Source organism: Thunnus albacares, chromosome 15 (assembly GCF_914725855.1).
Source record: "Thunnus albacares chromosome 15, fThuAlb1.1, whole genome shotgun sequence".
NCBI lineage: Eukaryota > Metazoa > Chordata > Actinopteri > Scombriformes > Scombridae > Thunnus > Thunnus albacares.
Genome location: NC_058120.1, coordinates 7091838 through 7114541, shown reverse-complemented (window position 1 = coordinate 7114541; position 22704 = coordinate 7091838). Strand labels below are relative to the sequence as shown.

The 22704-nt window shown below is 43.7% G+C and overlaps 8 protein-coding genes and 1 long non-coding RNA gene across 9 annotated transcripts; 1 reads left to right on the top strand and 8 right to left on the bottom strand.

Moving 5' to 3' along the window:
* Positions 1-22: 22 nt before the first annotated feature.
* LOC122998400 (tubulin beta-4B chain) lies at positions 23-4400 on the top strand. The gene is made up of 7 exons (XM_044375294.1): positions 23-181; positions 339-447; positions 1772-1882; positions 2151-2395; positions 2519-2841; positions 2924-3268; positions 3471-4400. The coding sequence occupies exons 1-7, from the start codon at positions 125-127 to the stop codon at positions 3616-3618; spliced, it is 1338 nt and encodes a 445-aa protein (XP_044231229.1). The 5' UTR covers positions 23-124; the 3' UTR covers positions 3619-4400.
* LOC122998401 lies at positions 3145-3518 on the bottom strand. The gene is made up of 2 exons (XR_006407419.1): positions 3453-3518; positions 3145-3300 (listed from the first exon to the last, which is right to left on the bottom strand). It is a non-coding gene; the product is annotated as an uncharacterized LOC122998401 (long non-coding RNA).
* A 1350-nt stretch (positions 4401-5750) lies between the features above and the next one.
* Positions 5751-6573, bottom strand: LOC122998395 (heat shock protein 30-like). The gene has a single exon (XM_044375288.1). It carries the CDS (start codon positions 6447-6449, stop codon positions 5811-5813), a length of 639 nt encoding a protein of 212 aa, XP_044231223.1. The 5' UTR covers positions 6450-6573; the 3' UTR covers positions 5751-5810.
* A 1743-nt stretch (positions 6574-8316) lies between these two features.
* LOC122998389 (heat shock protein 30-like) lies at positions 8317-9189 on the bottom strand. Its single transcript, XM_044375280.1, has one exon. The coding sequence runs from the start codon at positions 9064-9066 to the stop codon at positions 8428-8430; it is 639 nt and encodes a 212-aa protein (XP_044231215.1). The 5' UTR covers positions 9067-9189; the 3' UTR covers positions 8317-8427.
* Positions 9190-10933: 1744 nt separating this feature from the next.
* LOC122998406 (heat shock protein 30-like) lies at positions 10934-11814 on the bottom strand. The gene has a single exon (XM_044375301.1). It carries the CDS (start codon positions 11681-11683, stop codon positions 11045-11047), a length of 639 nt encoding a protein of 212 aa, XP_044231236.1. The 5' UTR covers positions 11684-11814; the 3' UTR covers positions 10934-11044.
* A 1787-nt stretch (positions 11815-13601) lies between these two features.
* On the bottom strand, positions 13602-14428 carry LOC122998411 (heat shock protein 30-like). Its single transcript, XM_044375307.1, has one exon. It carries the CDS (start codon positions 14298-14300, stop codon positions 13662-13664), a length of 639 nt encoding a protein of 212 aa, XP_044231242.1. The 5' UTR covers positions 14301-14428; the 3' UTR covers positions 13602-13661.
* A 1738-nt stretch (positions 14429-16166) lies between these two features.
* Positions 16167-17067, bottom strand: LOC122998465 (heat shock protein 30-like). The gene has a single exon (XM_044375380.1). The coding sequence runs from the start codon at positions 16914-16916 to the stop codon at positions 16278-16280; it is 639 nt and encodes a 212-aa protein (XP_044231315.1). The 5' UTR covers positions 16917-17067; the 3' UTR covers positions 16167-16277.
* Positions 17068-18783: 1716 nt separating this feature from the next.
* Positions 18784-19675, bottom strand: LOC122998447 (heat shock protein 30-like). The gene has a single exon (XM_044375353.1). It carries the CDS (start codon positions 19531-19533, stop codon positions 18895-18897), a length of 639 nt encoding a protein of 212 aa, XP_044231288.1. The 5' UTR covers positions 19534-19675; the 3' UTR covers positions 18784-18894.
* Positions 19676-21451: 1776 nt separating this feature from the next.
* On the bottom strand, positions 21452-22278 carry LOC122998410 (heat shock protein 30-like). Its single transcript, XM_044375305.1, has one exon. The coding sequence runs from the start codon at positions 22148-22150 to the stop codon at positions 21512-21514; it is 639 nt and encodes a 212-aa protein (XP_044231240.1). The 5' UTR covers positions 22151-22278; the 3' UTR covers positions 21452-21511.
* Positions 22279-22704: the final 426 nt, after the last annotated feature.

Sequence of the window (22704 nt, the reverse complement as noted above, 5' to 3'; positions counted from 1 at the left end):
GGTCCGTCTGTCGTTGCCAGCGCTGCCACCTTCTCAGGTTAGTCCGTTTACAGGAGCTCTAGAAGCGGTCACAACTTTGTCTGCTGCCGTCGCTGTTAAGAAGTATTTTTTTATTTCGACCAAAATGAGGGAAATTGTGCATCTGCAGGCAGGCCAGTGTGGTAACCAAATTGGTGCTAAGGTGAGTATAACTTTGGTTTAAACGTTAAGTATTATCTCACTGATAATTTGGGTTTGGGCGGGCTTCTAAATGAGCTTACTTAGCTTTGGGTTTTGCGTCGCCAGATAATCTAACCGTTGTCCTCTTCCTGTCTCTACCTCTTTCTTTCTCTTTCTAGTTCTGGGAGGTAATTAGTGACGAACATGGCATCGACCCGTCCGGGACCTATCATGGAGACAGCGACCTGCAGCTGGAGCGTATTAACGTGTATTACAATGAAGCAACAGGTTTGTCAGATTATCCAGTCATTTGTTAGGGAGCTGAGGTAATTCAATACCACACAGAAGGCTTGTTAGTTCCGCAGCCATCCAGCAGGAGGCCCTAACCCCGCCAGAGATCTCTCTGGAGGCCAGTGGGCCCCTGACTGTCCCCTCCTAGTTACTGTCGCCTGGTTTCCAGGATACAGCAGATAAACAAACCTCCAGCCAGCAGCACTGTCTTAAATGTATTGTAATATTTTAAGACACCCCATATAAGCGCCTATCTTTAAAACGGCATGCTATATTATTAGTATTACTAGTAATTTAAGATTGCTCTGGTCCCGGTGCAATAGGATAAAAAAAAAAAAAAAACAACAGATGTTAAAATTGCACAAGAATAAATACTGAAAAATACCAGGTAATAATTATGAATACTATAATGATGAAAAGTATAAATCTTACAAAAAGTACTAAAGTATGTAAATCAAAGCAGCAGTAGTAAATGTAAGATAGCAGCACGTAAATGAGGCATGAAAATGTAAATGAATACGTTTCTGACCCAATAATTATTATAAAGTTTGTAGACCCAGATTTGCATTTTATCTGCTCTTAACACATGTGTCTTGACTTGCCATCCAATGAATTATAGTTGAAGTCAAACCGGTTTTTCAAAAAGTTAAAACTGCATAACGCCAACCTGGCTTTGATTTTAGATGTAGTTTTACTCAGCTAGTAAAATGACTGAAGTAATGAGAACTTGTCATCGCAGCTTGATGGGCCTGAAAGTATCAATTAACAAAATACTTGCATGCAAGTTTATTTATAATAACAACATTCAGACAAAAAGGCAATTCAATGTGTTTTACAAGGGCATAGAAATACATTGAAAAGAAGACATTAAAATTGCATTTAAAAAGGCAATAAAAAGCAAAAGCAAGCAAATAAATAGTTGAAGATGTTACATAAAAAGTAGTTACATATTTAATTTATTGGAAAGCTGCAGTAAACAATAATATTTTAAGCTCTAATTTAAACAGTTTTAGCAGACCTCAGTTATTGAGGAAGTTTGTTCCCCAGGTGGAGAGCATAGAAACTAAAAAGCTGCTTCACTTTACTTGGTTTTGATCCTGGGAACACTGAGTAAACTTGTCCCAAATGACCTGAGAGGTCTGAGTGCTTCGTAACATCAGAGGAAATCAGAGATATATTTATATATGCAAAGAAAGTATTTAATGCATGATACTAGAAACACAGAAAAGTGAGCAAGCTCTTTGCTTGAGTAATTGTTTCAGCACTATTTGTTGAAATTCTTTCATATAATAATTTTGCAATAATTGACCTGCATCACCAGGTGGCAAGTATGTCCCTCGTGCAGTGCTGGTGGACTTGGAACCAGGCACAATGGACTCTGTGAGGTCTGGTCCCTTTGGGCAGGTCTTCAGACCAGACAACTTCGTCTTTGGTGAGAATTTAAATGTGAACATTCACATACATGTTTTGACTTTGGCTGATGAATAGCTATTCTGTGATCAAGCATCTAGAGTCACTCTTATTTTAAAGTCAGAAATCTGTAGTTTTCCACAGTCCTGCAATACTAAAGAAACCAGTCTCTTTCAATGTATGCACTGCTAATTGCAATTAAATGTTAAGATTTTTTCATCTTTTAAATAGACAAGGGAGATTTTTGAAACCACAGATGTGAAAGATTTCTGTATCTGCATGTAACACAGGCCAGAGCGGAGCAGGTAATAACTGGGCTAAAGGCCACTACACTGAGGGAGCTGAGCTGGTGGACTCCGTCCTGGATGTGGTGAGGAAGGAGGCGGAGAGCTGTGACTGCCTCCAGGGCTTCCAGCTCACTCACTCCTTGGGTGGAGGCACCGGCTCTGGCATGGGCACGCTGCTCATCAGCAAAATCCGAGAGGAGTATCCAGACCGTATCATGAACACTTTCAGCGTGGTGCCCTCCCCCAAGGTACAGATTATACACTAAAATATTATAAGTTAAATAATTGTCCCTCCACCTGCTCATCTGTGCTATAACGCTGTTTCATCCTCCTCCCTTTGTCTCCTCTTTCTCTTCACCCTCCCCCTCCAGGTGTCAGACACGGTGGTGGAGCCTTACAACGCCACCCTCTCCGTTCACCAGCTGGTGGAGAACACAGATGAGACCTACTGCATTGATAATGAGGCCCTGTACGACATCTGCTTCCGCACACTGAAACTCACCACGCCCACCTACGGCGACCTCAACCACCTCGTCTCCGCCACCATGAGCGGGGTGACCACCTGCCTGCGCTTCCCAGGCCAACTGAATGCCGATCTGAGGAAACTGGCCGTCAACATGGTGCCCTTCCCCAGGCTGCACTTCTTCATGCCAGGCTTTGCCCCCTTGACCAGCCGGGGCAGCCAGCAGTACAGGTAGAGACGCAGGAGAATCCCTCAAGCTGTATTTCACTCACTTTTCACTAATAAATCCTAATTGAATTCTTTCTTTTTCTAGGGCTCTGACAGTTCCTGAACTCACCCAGCAGATGTTCGATGCCAAGAACATGATGGCAGCCTGCGACCCACGCCACGGGCGCTACCTCACCGTCGCCGCCATCTTCCGGGGCCGCATGTCCATGAAGGAGGTGGACGAGCAGATGCTGAACGTGCAGAACAAGAACAGCAGCTACTTCGTCGAATGGATCCCCAACAATGTCAAGACGGCTGTCTGTGACATCCCTCCCCGCGGCCTCAAAATGGCCGCCACCTTTATTGGCAACAGCACAGCCATTCAGGAGCTGTTCAAGCGCATCTCGGAGCAGTTCACCGCCATGTTCCGCCGCAAGGCCTTCCTCCACTGGTGAGTTTTTTTTTTTTTTTTTTTTAAAAAGGCTGTCAGGAGAGAGGGAAGAAATTCCATGCTGGCCTGTAATGTTTTTCATGCATGAATCTCATGTCAGTACTAAATCTTTCATATTTCAACACATTTTTACCTCTAGACTTGAGTTTATTTGTTAAAAAAATGTCTGCGAGTAAGTATTTACTGTCTTTGTTGTCTTCAGGTACACAGGAGAGGGCATGGATGAGATGGAGTTCACAGAGGCTGAGAGCAACATGAACGACCTGGTGTCCGAGTACCAGCAGTACCAGGACGCCACTGCTGAGGAGGAGGGCGAGTTTGAGGAAGAGGGTGAAGAGGACATGGCCTAGATACCTACCATGACCTCTTTCTTACTATGCAACAGTTAGGAGGGCTGTGCGATGTGGTTCACATCATAATCGCAATATCGATAATTGGCTTAAAATAAGAAAAAATGATTCAGCCTTAGCAGGAGAGCTAAAGGATTTCTAAAGCTTTGGTTTTAAATGTCGTCTGTCGTCTTTTCACACGTATTTGCTATTTTTAATTCTCTTCTTCTCTTTTTGATATAAATGTTTTTAATCTGTCCTGTCATCATCTAAACTTATAGAAAAAAAACTTGGACCATACTGTTAAAACTGTGAGGAGCTGTTGAGTAATCGACTGGACAAACGGTTAACAGTTAACATTACTTGTTGTGGAACTACCTACTCTTACTATCACAACTCTGTCTATTCATAGCTGGCACCTATTATGTATTTTTTGGCCCCTCTGTGATGGTGTGAAAAAGGGCCGTTGATGATCACACTCTGTCCAATCTTATTCAAACTGCAGGTTTGAAATATATTTGTCATGAAAGACAATGTAACACTGACCTGTTCAAGGCACTCTTTGTTGAATTTGACACTTACCTCATTTAATAATGTTTAATATGGAATGTAACTTTTTTTTTTTTTTAAACAAACCAGAATGTATCATTTCATTTATTAAAAAAACCCAAGATAATGCACTAAGGCTGAAAGCTAAAAGGAGTGTCAGGAACCGGTCACTAGTACATTATTGTTAGTGTGCTTTCTCTGTGATAATGGCATAAAAGTTTAGATGGGTTTTAATAAACATATCATCAATTGTTGCCTGTTGTCTGGATTACTATTTCTTTTACTTACCAATAAATGTGACTGAGCTGAATTTCACATTACACAAGGGACACTTCCTACACAGATGCTCTCACTTAATTGCTTGATTAAACCTGCTCATATGATTGGCTGGGTGGGTGTATCTGTTCAGCTTCAACCTGTGCAGAGGTCTGATCAGCCAGAGTAATGGAAAACACCTGTGGGAGTGTGTACGGCCTTAAAACAATTCAACCTTACTACAAGGACGTTGACTTATTTGTTTCTGTTGCTAATAATAGATGATTGATGGCCAAGTGAGAATTCAACTCCATTTGTCAAGTGACTTCACTAGTATTTAATTCCTCCATATGCAATTCCTGTTGACATGTATGACGTCTTTGTCCAGTTACTGCTGTCAATTGAATCATACAGTGATAAGAACTGATTCAATGTGTGGGTAAACAGTTCAGTAGCAGACACCTGTTATTTCAAGTTTAATGCCGAGCAAGTTCAAATGCACAAAAAACACCAAGGTGTGGCCCACATTCTGATCATGTTCATATCTTTTATATCTGTGAAGGATATGCATATGATGAAGATAATATATCTGTGTATGCAAAATCAGCTATGAAAGCAGTGTTTTTGGTGTCTGTCCATCAGAACAGAGGAAGTTATCTGGCAGAGCAGGTCACACATCTGATAACATCCAACATCCTTGTCCAAATACTCTTACTTCATCAATCGTTTCTTTAACTCTTATTAAACCGGTCAATCTCAGGATTGTCTCACACAAATAAAGACATGCTTTGGGCCATGAATCACTTTTACCTGAAGAGCAGCAGCTTCTGTAACAGTGATTGGTTATAACAATATGAGGAAGAAAATATATTTAGATGATTGTTCATTCTGAAATTGCACATTTAAAAAAATGTTGTCCTTACGATGCATTCAGGAACTTGAAATCATATGAAAATATTCACCTTTTATCATAAGGGCAAGTTTTTAGTGAATAAATGCATAAATCTCAAATGTAGCCATATATTGAAGACATAGTCATGAATCATGCACACATAAAGCATAACCACCAGCTGTTAACTGTGGCAGAAAGGGAAAGAATCCTGAGTATTTGAATGACAGATAAGACACAGACATCAGCTTCCTGTTCCTATTTCCTTTGTTCACATGGAGACAGAAATGATCAGAGTAAGATATGTCTTTTATAGATTAACATTTGGATTTGGAGAATTTCTTTTATACTATATTTATAATTTCTGGTGAAATAAAATAGTGAAAGATAAAGAAAACATTCTTCAACTTTAAATACATTTATTTATTGAACATTTACATGTATACAAAAGCACATATGATCATCTTCAATTAACACTTTAATAAAACATTGAATGTACATTGTCAAAACAATATAGAGATTAGTCCATGTTTCCAGGTTTGTCCTCTGCGCTGTGGTCTGTGTCTGTGCTGCTGCCTTCTGTGTGTGAACACACACTCTGCTGTGTTTTCTCCTCCACGCTCCTCTCGATAGTCAGTTTTCTCTCAGCCTCCTCCACGCATGGAGCTTTGGCTTCCTGGATGTGGAGCTTCCCGTCTGGAGCCAGGTAGCAGGTGATGGCTTCAGGGTTGAGCTCCTCAGGCAGATCAAACTCCTGTCTGAACTCCTGGCGTCTGTAAGAGTAGCAGCCTTTCCCGTCCTCCTGCTCCTTCTCTGTCTTCCCACTGACCCTCAGCTTCCTGCCCACCTGCCTGACAGACAGCTCCTCTGGGGAAAAGCCTTGAGTGTCCAGGGTCAGGCCAAAGTGCTCTCCATCTTTCTCCAGCTGGTAGGAGACTGGTTGCACAGCTGCAGCGGTTTGGGAAGGCTCCGTCTCCTCCAGCATCTTGTGTTGAAGTTTGTCTATCAGCTCCAGACTGCTGCGCAGCTCCTGGAGGTTTCTCTGCAGTAGATCCTGCTGGCAGAGCAGAGGTTTGACCTCTGGCCACAGACTGCGTACAGGCCAGTAGAAGTCCATGAATGGACTGAGAGTAGACTGGAATCCATGAGAGCACAGCATCTTCAGTGTGTTGAGTCCTCTTGTTGTGAGATGAAACACTGTGAAAGTGTCTGTTCTGTTCTGTGTTGGTTGTGTTGCTTTCTGTCTCAGCAGTGGGACTGTCCCAGCTTTTATATCCTAAGTGGAGAAGCTTCAGAGTCTTCAGGAACTTTCCAGTCATTACCACAACTCGCCACTGTGGGGAGCTGTTTCTCAGGAGTGACGTCATCACTGAATCATACTGTTTTTTTTAGGGAGCTTACTATCTGAATGTATTTACTGTCAAATCTCATCATTGCTGCAAATAGTTAAAGTGATCCTATGTAACTTTCTAAAGAGCTGCGACTGTGGTCACTGGTCATATCAGACCAAATGAGGCTGCAGCAGAAAAACCTCTGATTGTATTGAATGAAGGAAGAAAGCGCTTTATTGATTGTGAGTTCAACTTTTCATCAGTAAAAGAAAGAATGAAATATTTCCTACATCAGAACAGGAAGAAAACATAATAAGACCACATGAAGATCAAAGCCAGATTCAATTAATATAAAATAGCAAAATTCAGAGAAAAGAGGGTTATAAAAGGCAGAGTATGAAAAAAGAAAATATACACTGATTAGCCACAACATTAAAACCACCTGCCTAATATTGTGAAGCCCCCTATTGTGCCACCAAAACAGCTCTCACCCATCGAGGCGTGGACTCCACAAGACCTCTGGAGGTGTCCTCTGGTATCTGGCACCAAGACGTTAGCAGCATATCCTTTAAGTCCTGTAAGTTGCCTGGTGGGGCCTCCTCAGATTGGACTTGTTTTTCCAGCATGTCCCACAGATGCTGGATGGGATTGAGATCTGGGGAATTTGTAGGCCGAGGCAACACCTTGAACCCTTGGTCAGGTAAATAATGCACACACACCCAGCCGTCCACATGATGATCAGACCGGCCACCTTCTTCCATTGCTCCATGGTCCAGTTCTGACACTCATGTGCCCATTGTAGGCGCTTTCAGCGGTGCACAGGAGTGAGCATGGGCATTCTGACTGGTCTGCAGCTACGCAGCCTCATATGCAGAAAGCTGCGATGCACTGTGTGTTCTGACACCTGTCTATCATAGTCAGGATTAACCTGTTCAGCAATTTGTGCTACAGTAGCTCTTCTGTATGGTCGGACCAGACGGGCTAGCCTTCGCTCCCCATGTGCATGAATGAGCCTTGGGCACCCATGACCCTGTTGTCGGTTCACTGGTTTTCTTTCCTTTGACCACTTTTGGTAGCTGCTGACCACTGCACACTGGCAGAACCCCACAAGACCTGTAGTTTTGGAGATATTCTTGCTCTGTTGTCTAGCTATGACAATTTGGCCCTTCTCAAAGTTGTTCAGATCTTTACGCTTTCCCTCTTTTCCTGCTTCCAACACATCAACTTCAAAAACTGACCGTTCATTTGCTGCCTAATATATCCCACCCCTTGACATGTTCCATTGTAATGAGATAATCAATGTTATCCACTTCACATGTGAGAGGTTTTAATGTTGTGGCTGATCAGTGGTATATATCAGCCATTATAAACAATCTTAAGATGAAATGGAAACTTGCTTTTTCTGATTTTTCCCTCCTCAGTCTTAAAGTAAAATATCACATTTTACTAATTTGAGGTCTCTGTTGAAGCAGTGTTGATTCTAAGTGGATATTTTACTAGATTAAATGACAAACATAGAAGATTGGAAACAAAACACTGATCTTGCATTTTCTGAAGCACTAAGAAGAAAAGAGGGGAAAGCTGTGCAATATAAAATGAATTTTAAGGGTCAAAAATTATAAAGTGGTCTTTCTATCTTTTCAGGTTTTCTCATTTCTGACAAAGACGTTATTTTAAATGAAGAAAACATTGTGCAGCTGTCAATATATTTATTGAACATTTACATGTATACAAAAGCACATATGATCATCTTCAATTAACACTTTAATAAAACATTGAATGTACATTGTCAAAACAATATAGAGATTAGTCCATGTTTCCAGGTTTGTCCTCTGCGCTGTGGTCTGTGTCTGTGCTGCTGCCTTCTGTGTGTGAACACACACTCTGCTGTGTTTTCTCCTCCACGCTCCTCTCGATAGTCAGTTTTCTCTCAGCCTCCTCCACGCATGGAGCTTTGGCTTCCTGGATGTGGAGCTTCCCGTCTGGAGCCAGGTAGCAGGTGATGGCTTCAGGGTTGAGCTCCTCAGGCAGATCAAACTCCTGTCTGAACTCCTGGCGTCTGTAAGAGTAGCAGCCTTTCCCGTCCTCCTGCTCCTTCTCTGTCTTCCCACTGACCCTCAGCTTCCTGCCCACCTGCCTGACAGACAGCTCCTCTGGGGAAAAGCCTTGAGTGTCCAGGGTCAGGCCAAAGTGCTCTCCATCTTTCTCCAGCTGGTAGGAGACTGGTTGCACAGCTGCAGCGGTTTGGGAAGGCTCCGTCTCCTCCAGCATCTTGTGTTGAAGTTTGTCTATCAGCTCCAGACTGCTGCGCAGCTCCTGGAGGTTTCTCTGCAGTAGATCCTGCTGGCAGAGCAGAGGTTTGACCTCTGGCCACAGACTGCGTACAGGCCAGTAGAAGTCCATGAATGGACTGAGAGTAGACTGGAATCCATGAGAGCACAGCATCTTCAGTGTGTTGAGTCCTCTTGTTGTGAGATGAAACACTGTGAAAGTGTCTGTTCTGTTCTGTGTTGGTTGTGTTGCTTTCTGTCTCAGCAGTGGGACTGTCCCAGCTTTTATATCCTAAGTGGAGAAGCTTCAGAGTCTTCAGGAACTTTCCAGTCATTACCACAACTCGCCACTGTGGGGAGCTGTTTCTCAGGAGTGACGTCATCACTGAATCATACTGTTTTTTTTAGGGAGCTTACTATCTGAATGTATTTACTGTCAAATCTCATCATTGCTGCAAATAGTTAAAGTGATCCTATGTAACTTTCTAAAGAGCTGCGACTGTGGTCACTGGTCATATCAGACCAAATGAGGCTGCAGCAGAAAAACCTTTGATTGTATTGAATGAAGGAAGAAAGAGCTTTATTGATTGTGAGTCCAACTTTTCATCAGTAAAAGAAAGACTGAAATATTTCCTACATCAGAACAGGAAGAAAACATAATAAGACCACATGAAGATCAAAGCCAGATTCAATGAACATAAAATAGCAAAATTCAGAGAAAAGAGGGTTATAAAAGGCAGAGTATGAAAAAAGAAAATATACACTGATTAGCCACAACATTAAAACCACCTGCCTAATATTGCGTAGGTCCCCCTTGTGCCACCAAAACAGCTCTCACCCATCGAGGCGTGGACTCCACAAGACCTCTGGAGGTGTCCTCTGGTATCTGGCACCAAGACGTTAGCAGCATATCCTTTAAGTCCTGTAAGTTGCCTGGTGGGGCCTCCTCAGATTGGACTTGTTTTTCCAGCATGTCCCACAGATGCTGGATGGGATTGAGATCTGGGGAATTTGTAGGCCGAGGCAACACCTTGAACCCTTGGTCAGGTAAATAATGCACACACACCCGGCCGTCCACATGATGATCAGACCGGCCACCTTCTTCCATTGCTCCATGGTCCAGTTCTGACACTCATGTGCCCATTGTAGGCGCTTTCAGCGGTGCACAGGAGTGAGCATGGGCACTCTGACTGGTCTGCGGCTACGCAGCCTCATATGCAGAAAGCTGCGATGCACTGTGTGTTCTGACACCTGTCTATCATAGTCAGGATTAACCTGTTCAGCAATTTGTGCTACAGTAGCTCTTCTGTATGGTCGGACCAGACGGGCTAGCCTTCGCTCCCCATGTGCATGAATGAGCCTTGGGCACCCATGACCCTGTTGTCGGTTCACTGGTTTTCTTTCCTTTGACCACTTTTGGTAGCTGCTGACCACTGCACACTGGCAGAACCCCACAAGACCTGTAGTTTTGGAGATATTCTTGCTCTGTTGTCTAGCTATGACAATTTGGCCCTTCTCAAAGTTGTTCAGATCTTTACGCTTTCCCTCTTTTCCTGCTTCCAACACATCAACTCCAAAAACTGACCGTTCATTTGCTGCCTAATATATCCCACCCCTTGACATGTTCCATTGTAATGAGACAATCAATGTTATTCACTTCACATGTGAGAGGTTTTAATGTTGTGGCTGATCAGTGGTATATATCAGCCATTATAAACAATCTTAAGATGAAATGGAAACTTGCTTTTTCTGATTTTTCCCTCCTCAGTCTTAAAGTAAAATATCACATTTTACTAATTTGAGGTCTCTGTTGAAGCAGTGTTGATTCTAAGTGGATATTTTACTAGATTAAATGACAAACATAGAAGATTGGAAACAAAACACTGATCTTGCATTTTCTGAAGCACTAAGAAGAAAAGAGGGGAAAGCTGTGCAATATCAAATGAAATTTAAGGGTCAAAAATTATAAAGTGGTCTTTCTATCTTTTCAGGTTTTCTCATTTCTGACAAAGACGTTATTTTAAATGAAGAAAACATTGTGCAGCTGTCAATATATTTATTGAACATTTACATGTATACAAAAGCACATATGATCATCTTCAATTAACACTTTAATAAAACATTGAATGTACATTGTCAAAACAATATAGAGATTAGTCCATGTTTCCAGGTTTGTCCTCTGCGCTGTGGTCTGTGTCTGTGCTGCTGCCTTCTGTGTGTGAACACACACTCTGCTGTGTTTTCTCCTCCACGCTCCTCTCGATAGTCAGTTTTCTCTCAGCCTCCTCCACGCATGGAGCTTTGGCTTCCTGGATGTGGAGCTTCCCGTCTGGAGCCAGGTAGCAGGTGATGGCTTCAGGGTTGAGCTCCTCAGGCAGATCAAACTCCTGTCTGAACTCCTGGCGTCTGTAAGAGTAGCAGCCTTTCCCGTCCTCCTGCTCCTTCTCTGTCTTCCCACTGACCCTCAGCTTCCTGCCCACCTGCCTGACAGACAGCTCCTCTGGGGAAAAGCCTTGAGTGTCCAGGGTCAGGCCAAAGTGCTCTCCCTCTTTCTCCAGCTGGTAGGAGACTGGTTGCACAGCTGCAGCGGTTTGGGAAGGCTCCGTCTCCTCCAGCATCTTGTGTTGAAGTTTGTCTATCAGCTCCAGACTGCTGCGCAGCTCTTGGAGGTTTCTCTGCAGTAGATCCTGCTGGCAGAGCAGAGGTTTGACCTCTGGCCACAGACTGCGTACAGGCCAGTAGAAGTCCATGAATGGACTGAGAGTAGACTGGAATCCATGAGAGCACAGCATCTTCAGTGTGTTGAGTCCTCTTGTTGTGAGATGAAACACTGTGAAAGTGTCTGTTCTGTTCTGTGTTGGTTGTGTTGCTTTCTGTCTCAGCAGTGGGACTGTCCCAGCTTTTATATCCTAAGTGGAGAAGCTTCAGAGTCTTCAGGAACTTTCCAGTCATTACCACAACTCGCCACTGTGGGGAGCTGTTTCTCAGGAGTGACGTCATCACTGAATCATACTGTTTTTTTTAGGGAGCTTACTATCTGAATGTATTTACTGTCAAATCTCATCATTGCTGCAAATAGTTAAAGTGATCCTATGTAACTTTCTAAAGAGCTGCGACTGTGGTCACTGGTCATATCAGACCAAATGAGGCTGCAGCAGAAAAACCTCTGATTGTATTGAATGAAGGAAGAAAGAGCTTTATTGATTGTGAGTCCAACTTTTCATCAGTAAAAGAAAGACTGAAATATTTCCTACATCAGAACAGGAAGAAAACATAATAAGACCACATGAAGATCAAAGCCAGATTCAATGAACATAAAATAGCAAAATTCTGAGAAAAGAGGGTTATAAAAGGCAGAGTATGAAAAAAGAAAATATACACTGATTAGCCACAACATTAAAACCACCTGCCTAATATTGCGTAGGTCCCCCTTGTGCCACCAAAACAGCTCTCACCCATCGAGGCATGGACTCCACAAGACCTCTGGAGGTGTCGTCTGGTATCTGGCACCAAGACGTTAGCAGCATATCCTTTAAGTCCTGTAAGTTGCCTGGTGGGGCCTCCTCAGATTGGACTTGTTTTTCCAGCATGTCCCACAGATGCTGGATGGGATTGAGATCTGGGGAATTTGTAGGCCGAGGCAACACCTTGAACCCTTGGTCAGGTAAATAATGCACACACACCCGGCCGTCCACATGATGATCAGACCGGCCACCTTCTTCCATTGCTCCATGGTCCAGTTCTGACACTCATGTGCCCATTGTAGGCGCTTTCAGCGGTGCACAGGAGTGAGCATGGGCACTCTGACTGGTCTGCGGCTACGCAGCCTCATATGCAGAAAGCTGCGATGCACTGTGTGTTCTGACACCTGTCTATCATAGTCAGGATTAACCTGTTCAGAAATTTGTGCTACAGTAGCTCTTCTGTATGGTCGGACCAGACGGGCTAGCCTTCACTCCCCATGTGCATGAATGAGCCTTGGGCACCCATGACCCTGTTGCCGGTTCACTGGTTTTCTTTCCTTTGACCACTTTTGGTAGCTGCTGACCACTGCACACTGGCAGAACCCCACAAGACCTGCCGTCTTGGAGATATTCTTGCTCTGTTGTCTAGCTCTGACAATTTGGCCCTTCTCAAAGTTGTTCAGATCTTTACGCTTTCCCTCTTTTCCTGCTTCCAACACATCAACTTCAAAAACTGACCGTTCATTTGCTGCCTAATATATCCCACCCCTTGACATGTTCCATTGTAATGAGATAATTAATGTTATCCACTTCACATGTGAGAGGTTTTAATGTTGTGGCTGATCAGTGGTATATATCAGCCATTATAAACAATCTTAAGATGAAATGGAAACTTGCTTTTTCTGATTTTTCCCTCCTCAGTCTTAAAGTAAAATATCACATTTTACTAATTTGAGGTCTCTGTTGAAGCAGTGTTGATTCTAAGTGGATATTTTACTAGATTAAATGACAAACATAGAAGATTGGAAACAAAACACTGATCTTGCATTTTCTGAAGCACTAAGAAGAAAAGAGGGGAAAGCTGTGCAATATAAAATGAAATTTAAGGGTCAAAAATTATAAAGTGGTCTTTCTATCTTTTCAGGTTTTCTCATTTCTGACAAAGACGTTATTTTAAATGAAGAAAACATTGTGCAGCTGTCAATATATTTATTGAACATTTTCATGTATACAAAAGCACATATGATCATCTTCAATTAACACTTTAATAAAACATTGAATGTACATTGTCAAAACAATATAGAGATTAGTCCATGTTTCCAGGTTTGTCCTCTGCGCTGTGGTCTGTGTCTGTGCTGCTGCCTTCTGTGTGTGAACACACACTCTGCTGTGTTTTCTCCTCCACGCTCCTCTCGATAGTCAGTTTTCTCTCAGCCTCCTCCACGCATGGAGCTTTGGCTTCCTGGATGTGGAGCTTCCCGTCTGGAGCCAGGTAGCAGGTGATGGCTTCAGGGTTGAGCTCCTCAGGCAGATCAAACTCCTGTCTGAACTCCTGGCGTCTGTAAGAGTAGCAGCCTTTCCCGTCCTCCTGCTCCTTCTCTGTCTTCCCACTGACCCTCAGCTTCCTGCCCACCTGCCTGACAGACAGCTCCTCTGGGGAAAAGCCTTGAGTGTCCAGGGTCAGGCCAAAGTGCTCTCCATCTTTCTCCAGCTGGTAGGAGACTGGTTGCACAGCTGCAGCGGTTTGGGAAGGCTCCGTCTCCTCCAGCATCTTGTGTTGAAGTTTGTCTATCAGCTCCAGACTGCTGCGCAGCTCCTGGAGGTTTCTCTGCAGTAGATCCTGCTGACAGAGCAGAGGTTTGACCTCTGGCCACAGACTGCGTACAGGCCAGTAGAAGTCCATGAATGGACTGAGAGTAGACTGGAATCCATGAGAGCACAGCATCTTCAGTGTGTTGAGTCCTCTTGTTGTGAGATGAAACACTGTGAAAGTGTCTGTTCTGTTCTGTGTTGGTTGTGTTGCTTTCTGTCTCAGCAGTGGGACTGTCCCAGCTTTTATATCCTAAGTGGAGAAGCTTCAGAGTCTTCAGGAACTTTCCAGTCATTACCACAACTCGCCACTGTGGGGAGCTGTTTCTCAGGAGTGACATCATCACTGAATCATACTGTTTTTTTTAGGGCGCTTACTGTCTTAATGTATTTACTGTCAAATCTCATCATTGCTGCAAATAGTTAAAGTGATCCTATGTAACTTTCTAAACAGCTGCGACTGTGGTCACTGGTCATATCAGACCAAATGAGGCTGCAGCAGAAAAACCTCTGATTGTATTGAATGAAGGAAGAAAGAGCTTTATTGATTGTGAGTCCAACTTTTCATCAGTAAAAGAAAGAATGAAATATTTCCTACATCAGAACAGGAAGAAAACATAATAAGACCACATGAAGATCAAAGCCAGATTCAATGAACATAAAATAGCAAAATTCTGAGAAAAGAGGGTTATAAAAGGCAGAGTATGAAAAAAGAAAATATACACTGATTAGCCACAACATTAAAACCACCTGCCTAATATTGCGTAGGTCCCCCTTGTGCCACCAAAACAGCTCTCACCCATCGAGGCATGGACTCCACAAGACCTCTGGAGGTGTCCTCTGGTATCTGGCACCAAGACGTTAGCAGCATATCCTTTAAGTCCTGTAAGTTGCCTGGTGGGGCCTCCTCAGATTGGACTTGTTTTTCCAGCATGTCCCACAGATGCTGGATGGGATTGAGATCTGGGGAATTTGTAGGCCGAGGCAACACCTTGAACCCTTTGTCAGGTAAATAATGCACACACACCCGGCCGTCCACATGATGATCAGACCGGCCACCTTCTTCCATTGCTCCATGGTCCAGTTCTGACACTCATGTGCCCATTGTAGGCGCTTTCAGCGGTGCACAGGAGTGAGCATGGGCATTCTGACTGGTCTGCGGCTACGCAGCCTCATATGCAGAAAGCTGCGATGCACTGTGTGTTCTGACACGTGTCTATCATAGTCAGGATTAACCTGTTCAGAAATTTGTGCTACAGTAGCTCTTCTGTATGGTCAGACCAGACGGGCTAGCCTTCACTCCCCATGTGCATGAATGAGCCTTGGGCACCCATGACCCTGCTGCCGGTTCACTGGTTTTCTTTCCTTTGACCACTTTTGGTAGCTGCTGACCACTGCACACTGGCAGAACCCCACAAGACCTGTAGTTTTGGAGATATTCTTGCTCTGTTGTCTAGCTATGACAATTTGGCCCTTCTCAAAGTTGTTCAGATCTTTACGCTTTCCCTCTTTTCCTGCTTCCAACACATCAACTTCAAAAACTGACCGTTCATTTGCTGCCTAATATATCCCACCCCTTGACATGTTCCATTGTAATGAGATAATCAATGTTATCCACTTCACATGTGAGAGGTTTTAATGTTGTGGCTGATCAGTGGTATATATCAGCCATTATAACAATCTTAAGATGAAATGGAAACTTGCTTTTTCTGATTTTTCCCTCCTCAGTCTTAAAGTAAAATATCACATTTTACTAATTTGAGGTCTCTGTTGAAGCAGTGTTGATTCTAAGTGGATATTTTACTAGATTAAATGACAAACATAGAAGATTGGAAACAAAACACTGATCTTGCATTTTCTGAAGCACTAAGAAGAAAAGAGGGGAAAGCTGTGCAATATCAAATGAATTTTAAGGGTCAAAAATTATAAAGTGGTCTTTCTATCTTTTCAGGTTTTCTCATTTCTGACAAAGACGTTATTTTAAATGAAGAAAACATTGTGCAGCTGTCAATATATTTATTGAACATTTACATGTATACAAAAGCACATATGATCATCTTCAATTAACACTTTAATAAAACATTGAATGTACATTGTCAAAACAATATAGAGATTAGTCCATGTTTCCAGGTTTGTCCTCTGCGCTGTGGTCTGTGTCTGTGCTGCTGCCTTCTGTGTGTGAACACACACTCTGCTGTGTTTTCTCCTCCACGCTCCTCTCGATAGTCAGTTTTCTCTCAGCCTCCTCCACGCATGGAGCTTTGGCTTCCTGGATGTGGAGCTTCCCGTCTGAAGCCAGGTAGCAGGTGATGGCTTCAGGGTTGAGCTCCTCAGGCAGATCAAACTCCTGTCTGAACTCCTGGCGTCTGTAAGAGTAGCAGCCTTTCCCGTCCTCCTGCTCCTTCTCTGTCTTCCCACTGACCCTCAGCTTCCTGCCCACCTGCCTGACAGACAGCTCCTCTGGGGAAAAGCCTTGAGTGTCCAGGGTCAGGCCAAAGTGCTCTCCCTCTTTCTCCAGCTGATAGGAGACTGGTTGCACAGCTGCAGCGGTTTGGGAGGGCTCCGTCTCCTCCAGCATCTTGTGTTGAAGTTTGTCTATCAGCTCCAGACTGCTGCGCAGCTCCTGGAGGTTTCTCTGCAGTAGATCCTGCTGACAGAGCAGAGGTTTGACCTCTGGCCACAGACTGCGTACAGGCCAGTAGAAGTCCATGAATGGACTGAGAGTAGACTGGAATCCATGAGAGCACAGCATCTTCAGTGTGTTGAGTCCTCTTGTTGTGAGATGAAACACTGTGAAAGTGTCTGTTCTGTTCTGTGTTGGTTGTGTTGCTTTCTGTCTCAGCAGTGGGACTGTCCCAGCTTTTATATCCTAAGTGGAGAAGCTTCAGAGTCTTCAGGAACTTTCCAGTCATTACCACAACTCGCCACTGTGGGGAGCTGTTTCTCAGGAGTGACATCATCACTGAATCATACTGTTTTTTTTAGGGCGCTTACTGTCTTAATGTATTTACTGTCAAATCTCATCATTGCTGCAAATAGTTAAAGTGATCCTATGTAACTTTCTAAAGAGCTGCGACTGTGGTCACTGGTCATATCAGACCAAATGAGGCTGCAGCAGAAAAACCTCTGATTGTATTGAATGAAGGAAGAAAGAGCTTTATTGATTGTGAGTTCAACTTTTCATCAGTAAAAGAAAGAATGAAATATTTCCTACATCAGAACAGGAAGAAAACATAATAAGACCACATGAAGATCAAAGCCAGATTCAATGAACATAAAATAGCAAAATTCTGAGAAAAGAGGGTTATAAAAGGCAGAGTATGAAAAAAGAAAATATACACTGATTAGCCACAACATTAAAACCACCTGCCTAATATTGCGTAGGTCCCCCTTGTGCCACCAAAACAGCTCTCACCCATCGAGGCATGGACTCCACAAGACCTCTGGAGGTGTCATCTGGTATCTGGCACCAAGACGTTAGCAGCATATCCTTTAAGTCCTGTAAGTTGCCTGGTGGGGCCTCCTCAGATTGGACTTGTTTTTCCAGCATGTCCCACAGATGCTGGATGGGATTGAGATCTGGGGAATTTGTAGGCCGAGGCAACACCTTGAACCCTTGGTCAGGTAAATAATGCACACACACCCGGCCGTCCACATGATGATCAGACCGGCCACCTTCTTCCATTGCTCCATGGTCCAGTTCTGACACTAATGTGCTCATTGTAGGCGCTTTCAGCGGTGCACAGGAGTGAGCATGGGCATTCTGACTGGTCTGCAGCTACGCAGCCTCATATGCAGAAAGCTGCGATGCACTGTGTGTTCTGACACTTGTCTATCATAGTCAGGATTAACCTGTTCAGCAATTTGTGCTACAGTAGCTCTTCTGTATGGTCGGCCCAGACGGGCTAGCCTTCGCTCCCCATGTGCATGAATGAGCCTTGGGCACCCATGACCCTGTTGTCGGTTCACTGGTTTTCTTTCCTTTGACCACTTTTGGTAGCTGCTGACCACTGCACACTGGCAGAACCCCACAAGACCTGTAGTTTTGGAGATATTCTTGCTCTGTTGTCTAGCTATGACAATTTGGCCCTTCTCAAAGTTGTTCAGATCTTTACACTTTCCCTCTTTTCCTGCTTCCAACACATCAACTTCAAAACCAGACCGTTCATTTGCTGCCTAATATATCCCACCCCTTGACATGTTCCATTGTAATGAGACAATCAATGTTATTCACTTCACATGTGAGAGGTTTTAATGTTGTGGCTGATCAGTGGTATATATCAGCCATTATAAACAATCTTAAGATGAAATGGAAACTTGCTTTTTCTGATTTTTCCCTCCTCAGTCTTAAAGTAAAATATCACATTTTACTAATTTGAGGTCTCTGTTGAAGCAGTGTTGATTCTAAGTGGATATTTTACTAGATTAAATGACAAACATAGAAGATTGGAAACAAAACACTGATCTTGCATTTTCTGAAGCACTAAGAAGAAAAGAGGGGAAAGCTGTGCAATATCAAATGAATTTTAAGGGTCAAAAATTATAAAGTGGTCTTTCTATCTTTTCAGGTTTTCTCATTTCTGACAAAGACGTTATTTTAAATGAAGAAAACATTGTGCAGCTGTCAATATATTTATTGAACATTTACATGTATACAAAAGCACATATGATCATCTTCAATTAACACTTTAATAAAACATTGAATGTACATTGTCAAAACAATATAGAGATTAGTCCATGTTTCCAGGTTTGTCCTCTGCGCTGTGGTCTGTGTCTGTGCTGCTGCCTTCTGTGTGTGAACACACACTCTGCTGTGTTTTCTCCTCCACGCTCCTCTCGATAGTCAGTTTTCTCTCAGCCTCCTCCACGCATGGAGCTTTGGCTTCCTGGATGTGGAGCTTCCCGTCTGGAGCCAGGTAGCAGGTGATGGCTTCAGGGTTGAGCTCCTCAGGCAGATCAAACTCCTGTCTGAACTCCTGGCGTCTGTAAGAGTAGCAGCCTTTCCCGTCCTCCTGCTCCTTCTCTGTCTTCCCACTGACCCTCAGCTTCCTGCCCACCTGCCTGACAGACAGCTCCTCTGGGGAAAAGCCTTGAGTGTCCAAGGTCAGGCCAAAGTGCTCTCCATCTTTCTCCAGCTGGTAGGAGACTGGTTTCACAGCTGCAGCGGTTTGGGAAGGCTCCGTCTCCTCCAGCATCTTGTGTTGAAGTTTGTCTATCAGCTCCAGACTGCTGCGCAGCTCCTGGAGGTTTCTCTGCAGTAGATCCTGCTGGCAGAGCAGAGGTTTGACCACTGGCCACAGACTGCGTACAGGCCAGTAGAAGTCCATGAATGGACTGAGAGTAGACTGGAATCCATGAGAGCACAGCATCTTCAGTGTGTTGAGTCCTCTTGTTGTGAGATGAAACACTGTGAAAGTGTCTGTTCTGTTCTGTGTTGGTTGTGTTGCTTTCTGTCTCAGCAGTGGGACTGTCCCAGCTTTTATATCCTAAGTGGAGAAGCTTCAGAGTCTTCAGGAACTTTCCAGTCATTACCACAACTCGCCACTGTGGGGAGCTGTTTCTCAGGAGTGACGTCATCACTGAATCATACTGTTTTTTTTAGGGCGCTTACTGTCTTAATGTATTTACTGTCAAATCTCATCATTGCTGCAAATAGTTAAAGTGATCCTATGTAACATTCTAAAGAGCTGCGACTGTGGTCACTGGTCATATCAGACCAAATGAGGCTGCAGCAGAAAAACCTCTGATTGTATTGAATGAAGGAAGAAAGAGCTTTATTGATTGTGAGTTCAACTTTTCATCAGTAAAAGAAAGAATGAAATATTTCCTACATCAGAACAGGAAGAAAACATAATAAGACCACATGAAGATCAAAGCCAGATTCAATGAACATAAAATAGCAAAATTCTGAGAAAAGAGGGTTATAAAAGGCAGAGTATGAAAAAAGAAAATATACACTGATTAGCCACAACATTAAAACCACCTGCCTAATATTGCGTAGGACCCCCTTGTGCCACCAAAACAGCTCTCACCCATCGAGGCATGGACTCCACAAGACCTCTGGAGGTGTCCTCTGGTATCTGGCACCAAGACGTTAGCAGCATATCCTTTAAGTCCTGTAAGTTGCCTGGTGGGGCCTCCTCAGATTGGACTTGTTTTTCCAGCATGTCCCACAGATGCTGGATGGGATTGAGATCTGGGGAATTTGTAGGCCGAGGCAACACCTTGAACCCTTTGTCAGGTAAATAATGCACACACACCCGGCCGTCCACATGATGATCAGACCGGCCACCTTCTTCCATTGCTCCATGGTCCAGTTCTGACACTCATGTGCCCATTGTAGGCGCTTTCAGCGGTGCACAGGAGTGAGCATGGGCATTCTGACTGGTCTGCGGCTACGCAGCCTCATATGCAGAAAGCTGCGATGCACTGTGTGTTCTGACACCTGTCTATCATAGTCAGGATTAACCTGTTCAGCAATTTGTGCTACAGTAGCTCTTCTGTATGGTCGGACCAGACGGGCTAGCCTTCGCTCCCCATGTGCATGAATGAGCCTTGGGCACCCATGACCCTGTTGCCGGTTCACTGGTTTTCTTTCCTTTGACCACTTTTGGTAGCTGCTGACCACTGCACACTGGCAGAACCCCACAAGACCTGTAGTTTTGGAGATATTCTTGCTCTGTTGTCTAGCTCTGACAATTTGGCCCTTCTCAAAGTTGTTCAGATCTTTACGCTTTCCCTCTTTTCCTGCTTCCAACACATCAACTTCAAAAACTGACCGTTCATTTGCTGCCTAATATATCCCACCCCTTGACATGTTCCATTGTAATGAGACAATCAATGTTATTCACTTCACATGTGAGAGGTTTTAATGTCGTGGCTGATCAGTGGTATATATCAGCCATTATAAACAATCTTAAGATGAAATGGAAACTTGCTTTTTCTGACTTTTCCCTCCTCAGTCTTAAAGTAAAATATCACATTTTACTAATTTGAGGTCTCTGTTGAAGCAGTGTTGATTCTAAGTGGATATTTTACTAGATTAAATGACAAACATAGAAGATTGGAAACAAAACACTGATCTTGCATTTTCTGAAGCACTAAGAAGAAAAGAGGGGAAAGCTGTGCAATATAAAATGAAATTTAAGGGTCAAAAATTATAAAGTGGTCTTTCTATCTTTTCAGGTTTTCTCATTTCTGACAAAGACGTTATTTTAAATGAAGAAAACATTGTGCAGCTGTCAATATATTTATTGAACATTTTCATGTATACAAAAGCACATATGATCATCTTCAATTAACACTTTAATAAAACATTGAATGTACATTGTCAAAACAATATAGAGATTAGTCCATGTTTCCAGGTTTGTCCTCTGCGCTGTGGTCTGTGTCTGTGCTGCTGCCTTCTGTGTGTGAACACACACTCTGCTGTGTTTTCTCCTCCACGCTCCTCTCGATAGTCAGTTTTCTCTCAGCCTCCTCCACGCATGGAGCTTTGGCTTCCTGGATGTGGAGCTTCCCGTCTGGAGCCAGGTAGCAGGTGATGGCTTCAGGGTTGAGCTCCTCAGGCAGATCAAACTCCTGTCTGAACTCCTGGCGTCTGTAAGAGTAGCAGCCTTTCCCGTCCTCCTGCTCCTTCTCTGTCTTCCCACTGACCCTCAGCTTCCTGCCCACCTGCCTGACAGACAGCTCCTCTGGGGAAAAGCCTTGAGTGTCCAGGGTCAGGCCAAAGTGCTCTCCATCTTTCTCCAGCTGGTAGGAGACTGGTTGCACAGCTGCAGCGGTTTGGGAAGGCTCCGTCTCCTCCAGCATCTTGTGTTGAAGTTTGTCTATCAGCTCCAGACTGCTGCGCAGCTCCTGGAGGTTTCTCTGCAGTAGATCCTGCTGACAGAGCAGAGGTTTGACCTCTGGCCACAGACTGCGTACAGGCCAGTAGAAGTCCATGAATGGACTGAGAGTAGACTGGAATCCATGAGAGCACAGCATCTTCAGTGTGTTGAGTCCTCTTGTTGTGAGATGAAACACTGTGAAAGTGTCTGTTCTGTTCTGTGTTGGTTGTGTTGCTTTCTGTCTCAGCAGTGGGACTGTCCCAGCTTTTATATCCTAAGTGGAGAAGCTTCAGAGTCTTCAGGAACTTTCCAGTCATTACCACAACTCGCCACTGTGGGGAGCTGTTTCTCAGGAGTGACATCATCACTGAATCATACTGTTTTTTTTAGGGCGCTTACTGTCTTAATGTATTTACTGTCAAATCTCATCATTGCTGCAAATAGTTAAAGTGATCCTATGTAACTTTCTAAACAGCTGCGACTGTGGTCACTGGTCATATCAGACCAAATGAGGCTGCAGCAGAAAAACCTCTGATTGTATTGAATGAAGGAAGAAAGAGCTTTATTGATTGTGAGTCCAACTTTTCATCAGTAAAAGAAAGAATGAAATATTTCCTACATCAGAACAGGAAGAAAACATAATAAGACCACATGAAGATCAAAGCCAGATTCAATGAACATAAAATAGCAAAATTCAGAGAAAAGAGGGTT

Bases quoted from the DNA above. Each gene is read 5' to 3' on its own strand.
- LOC122998400 (XM_044375294.1), top strand. From the start codon at position 125: ATGAGGGAAATTGTGCATCTGCAGGCAGGCCAGTGTGGTAACCAAATT. The intron at 448-1,771 runs GTTTGTCAGATT...CTGCATCACCAG, and splicing joins GTATTACAATGAAGCAACAG to GTGGCAAGTATGTCCCTCGT. The intron at 2,396-2,518 runs GTACAGATTATA...CTCCCCCTCCAG, and splicing joins GCGTGGTGCCCTCCCCCAAG to GTGTCAGACACGGTGGTGGA.
- LOC122998395 (XM_044375288.1), bottom strand. From the start codon at position 6,449: ATGCTGTGCTCTCATGGATTCCAGTCTACTCTCAGTCCATTCATGGAC.
- LOC122998389 (XM_044375280.1), bottom strand. From the start codon at position 9,066: ATGCTGTGCTCTCATGGATTCCAGTCTACTCTCAGTCCATTCATGGAC.
- LOC122998406 (XM_044375301.1), bottom strand. From the start codon at position 11,683: ATGCTGTGCTCTCATGGATTCCAGTCTACTCTCAGTCCATTCATGGAC.
- LOC122998411 (XM_044375307.1), bottom strand. From the start codon at position 14,300: ATGCTGTGCTCTCATGGATTCCAGTCTACTCTCAGTCCATTCATGGAC.
- LOC122998465 (XM_044375380.1), bottom strand. From the start codon at position 16,916: ATGCTGTGCTCTCATGGATTCCAGTCTACTCTCAGTCCATTCATGGAC.
- LOC122998447 (XM_044375353.1), bottom strand. From the start codon at position 19,533: ATGCTGTGCTCTCATGGATTCCAGTCTACTCTCAGTCCATTCATGGAC.
- LOC122998410 (XM_044375305.1), bottom strand. From the start codon at position 22,150: ATGCTGTGCTCTCATGGATTCCAGTCTACTCTCAGTCCATTCATGGAC.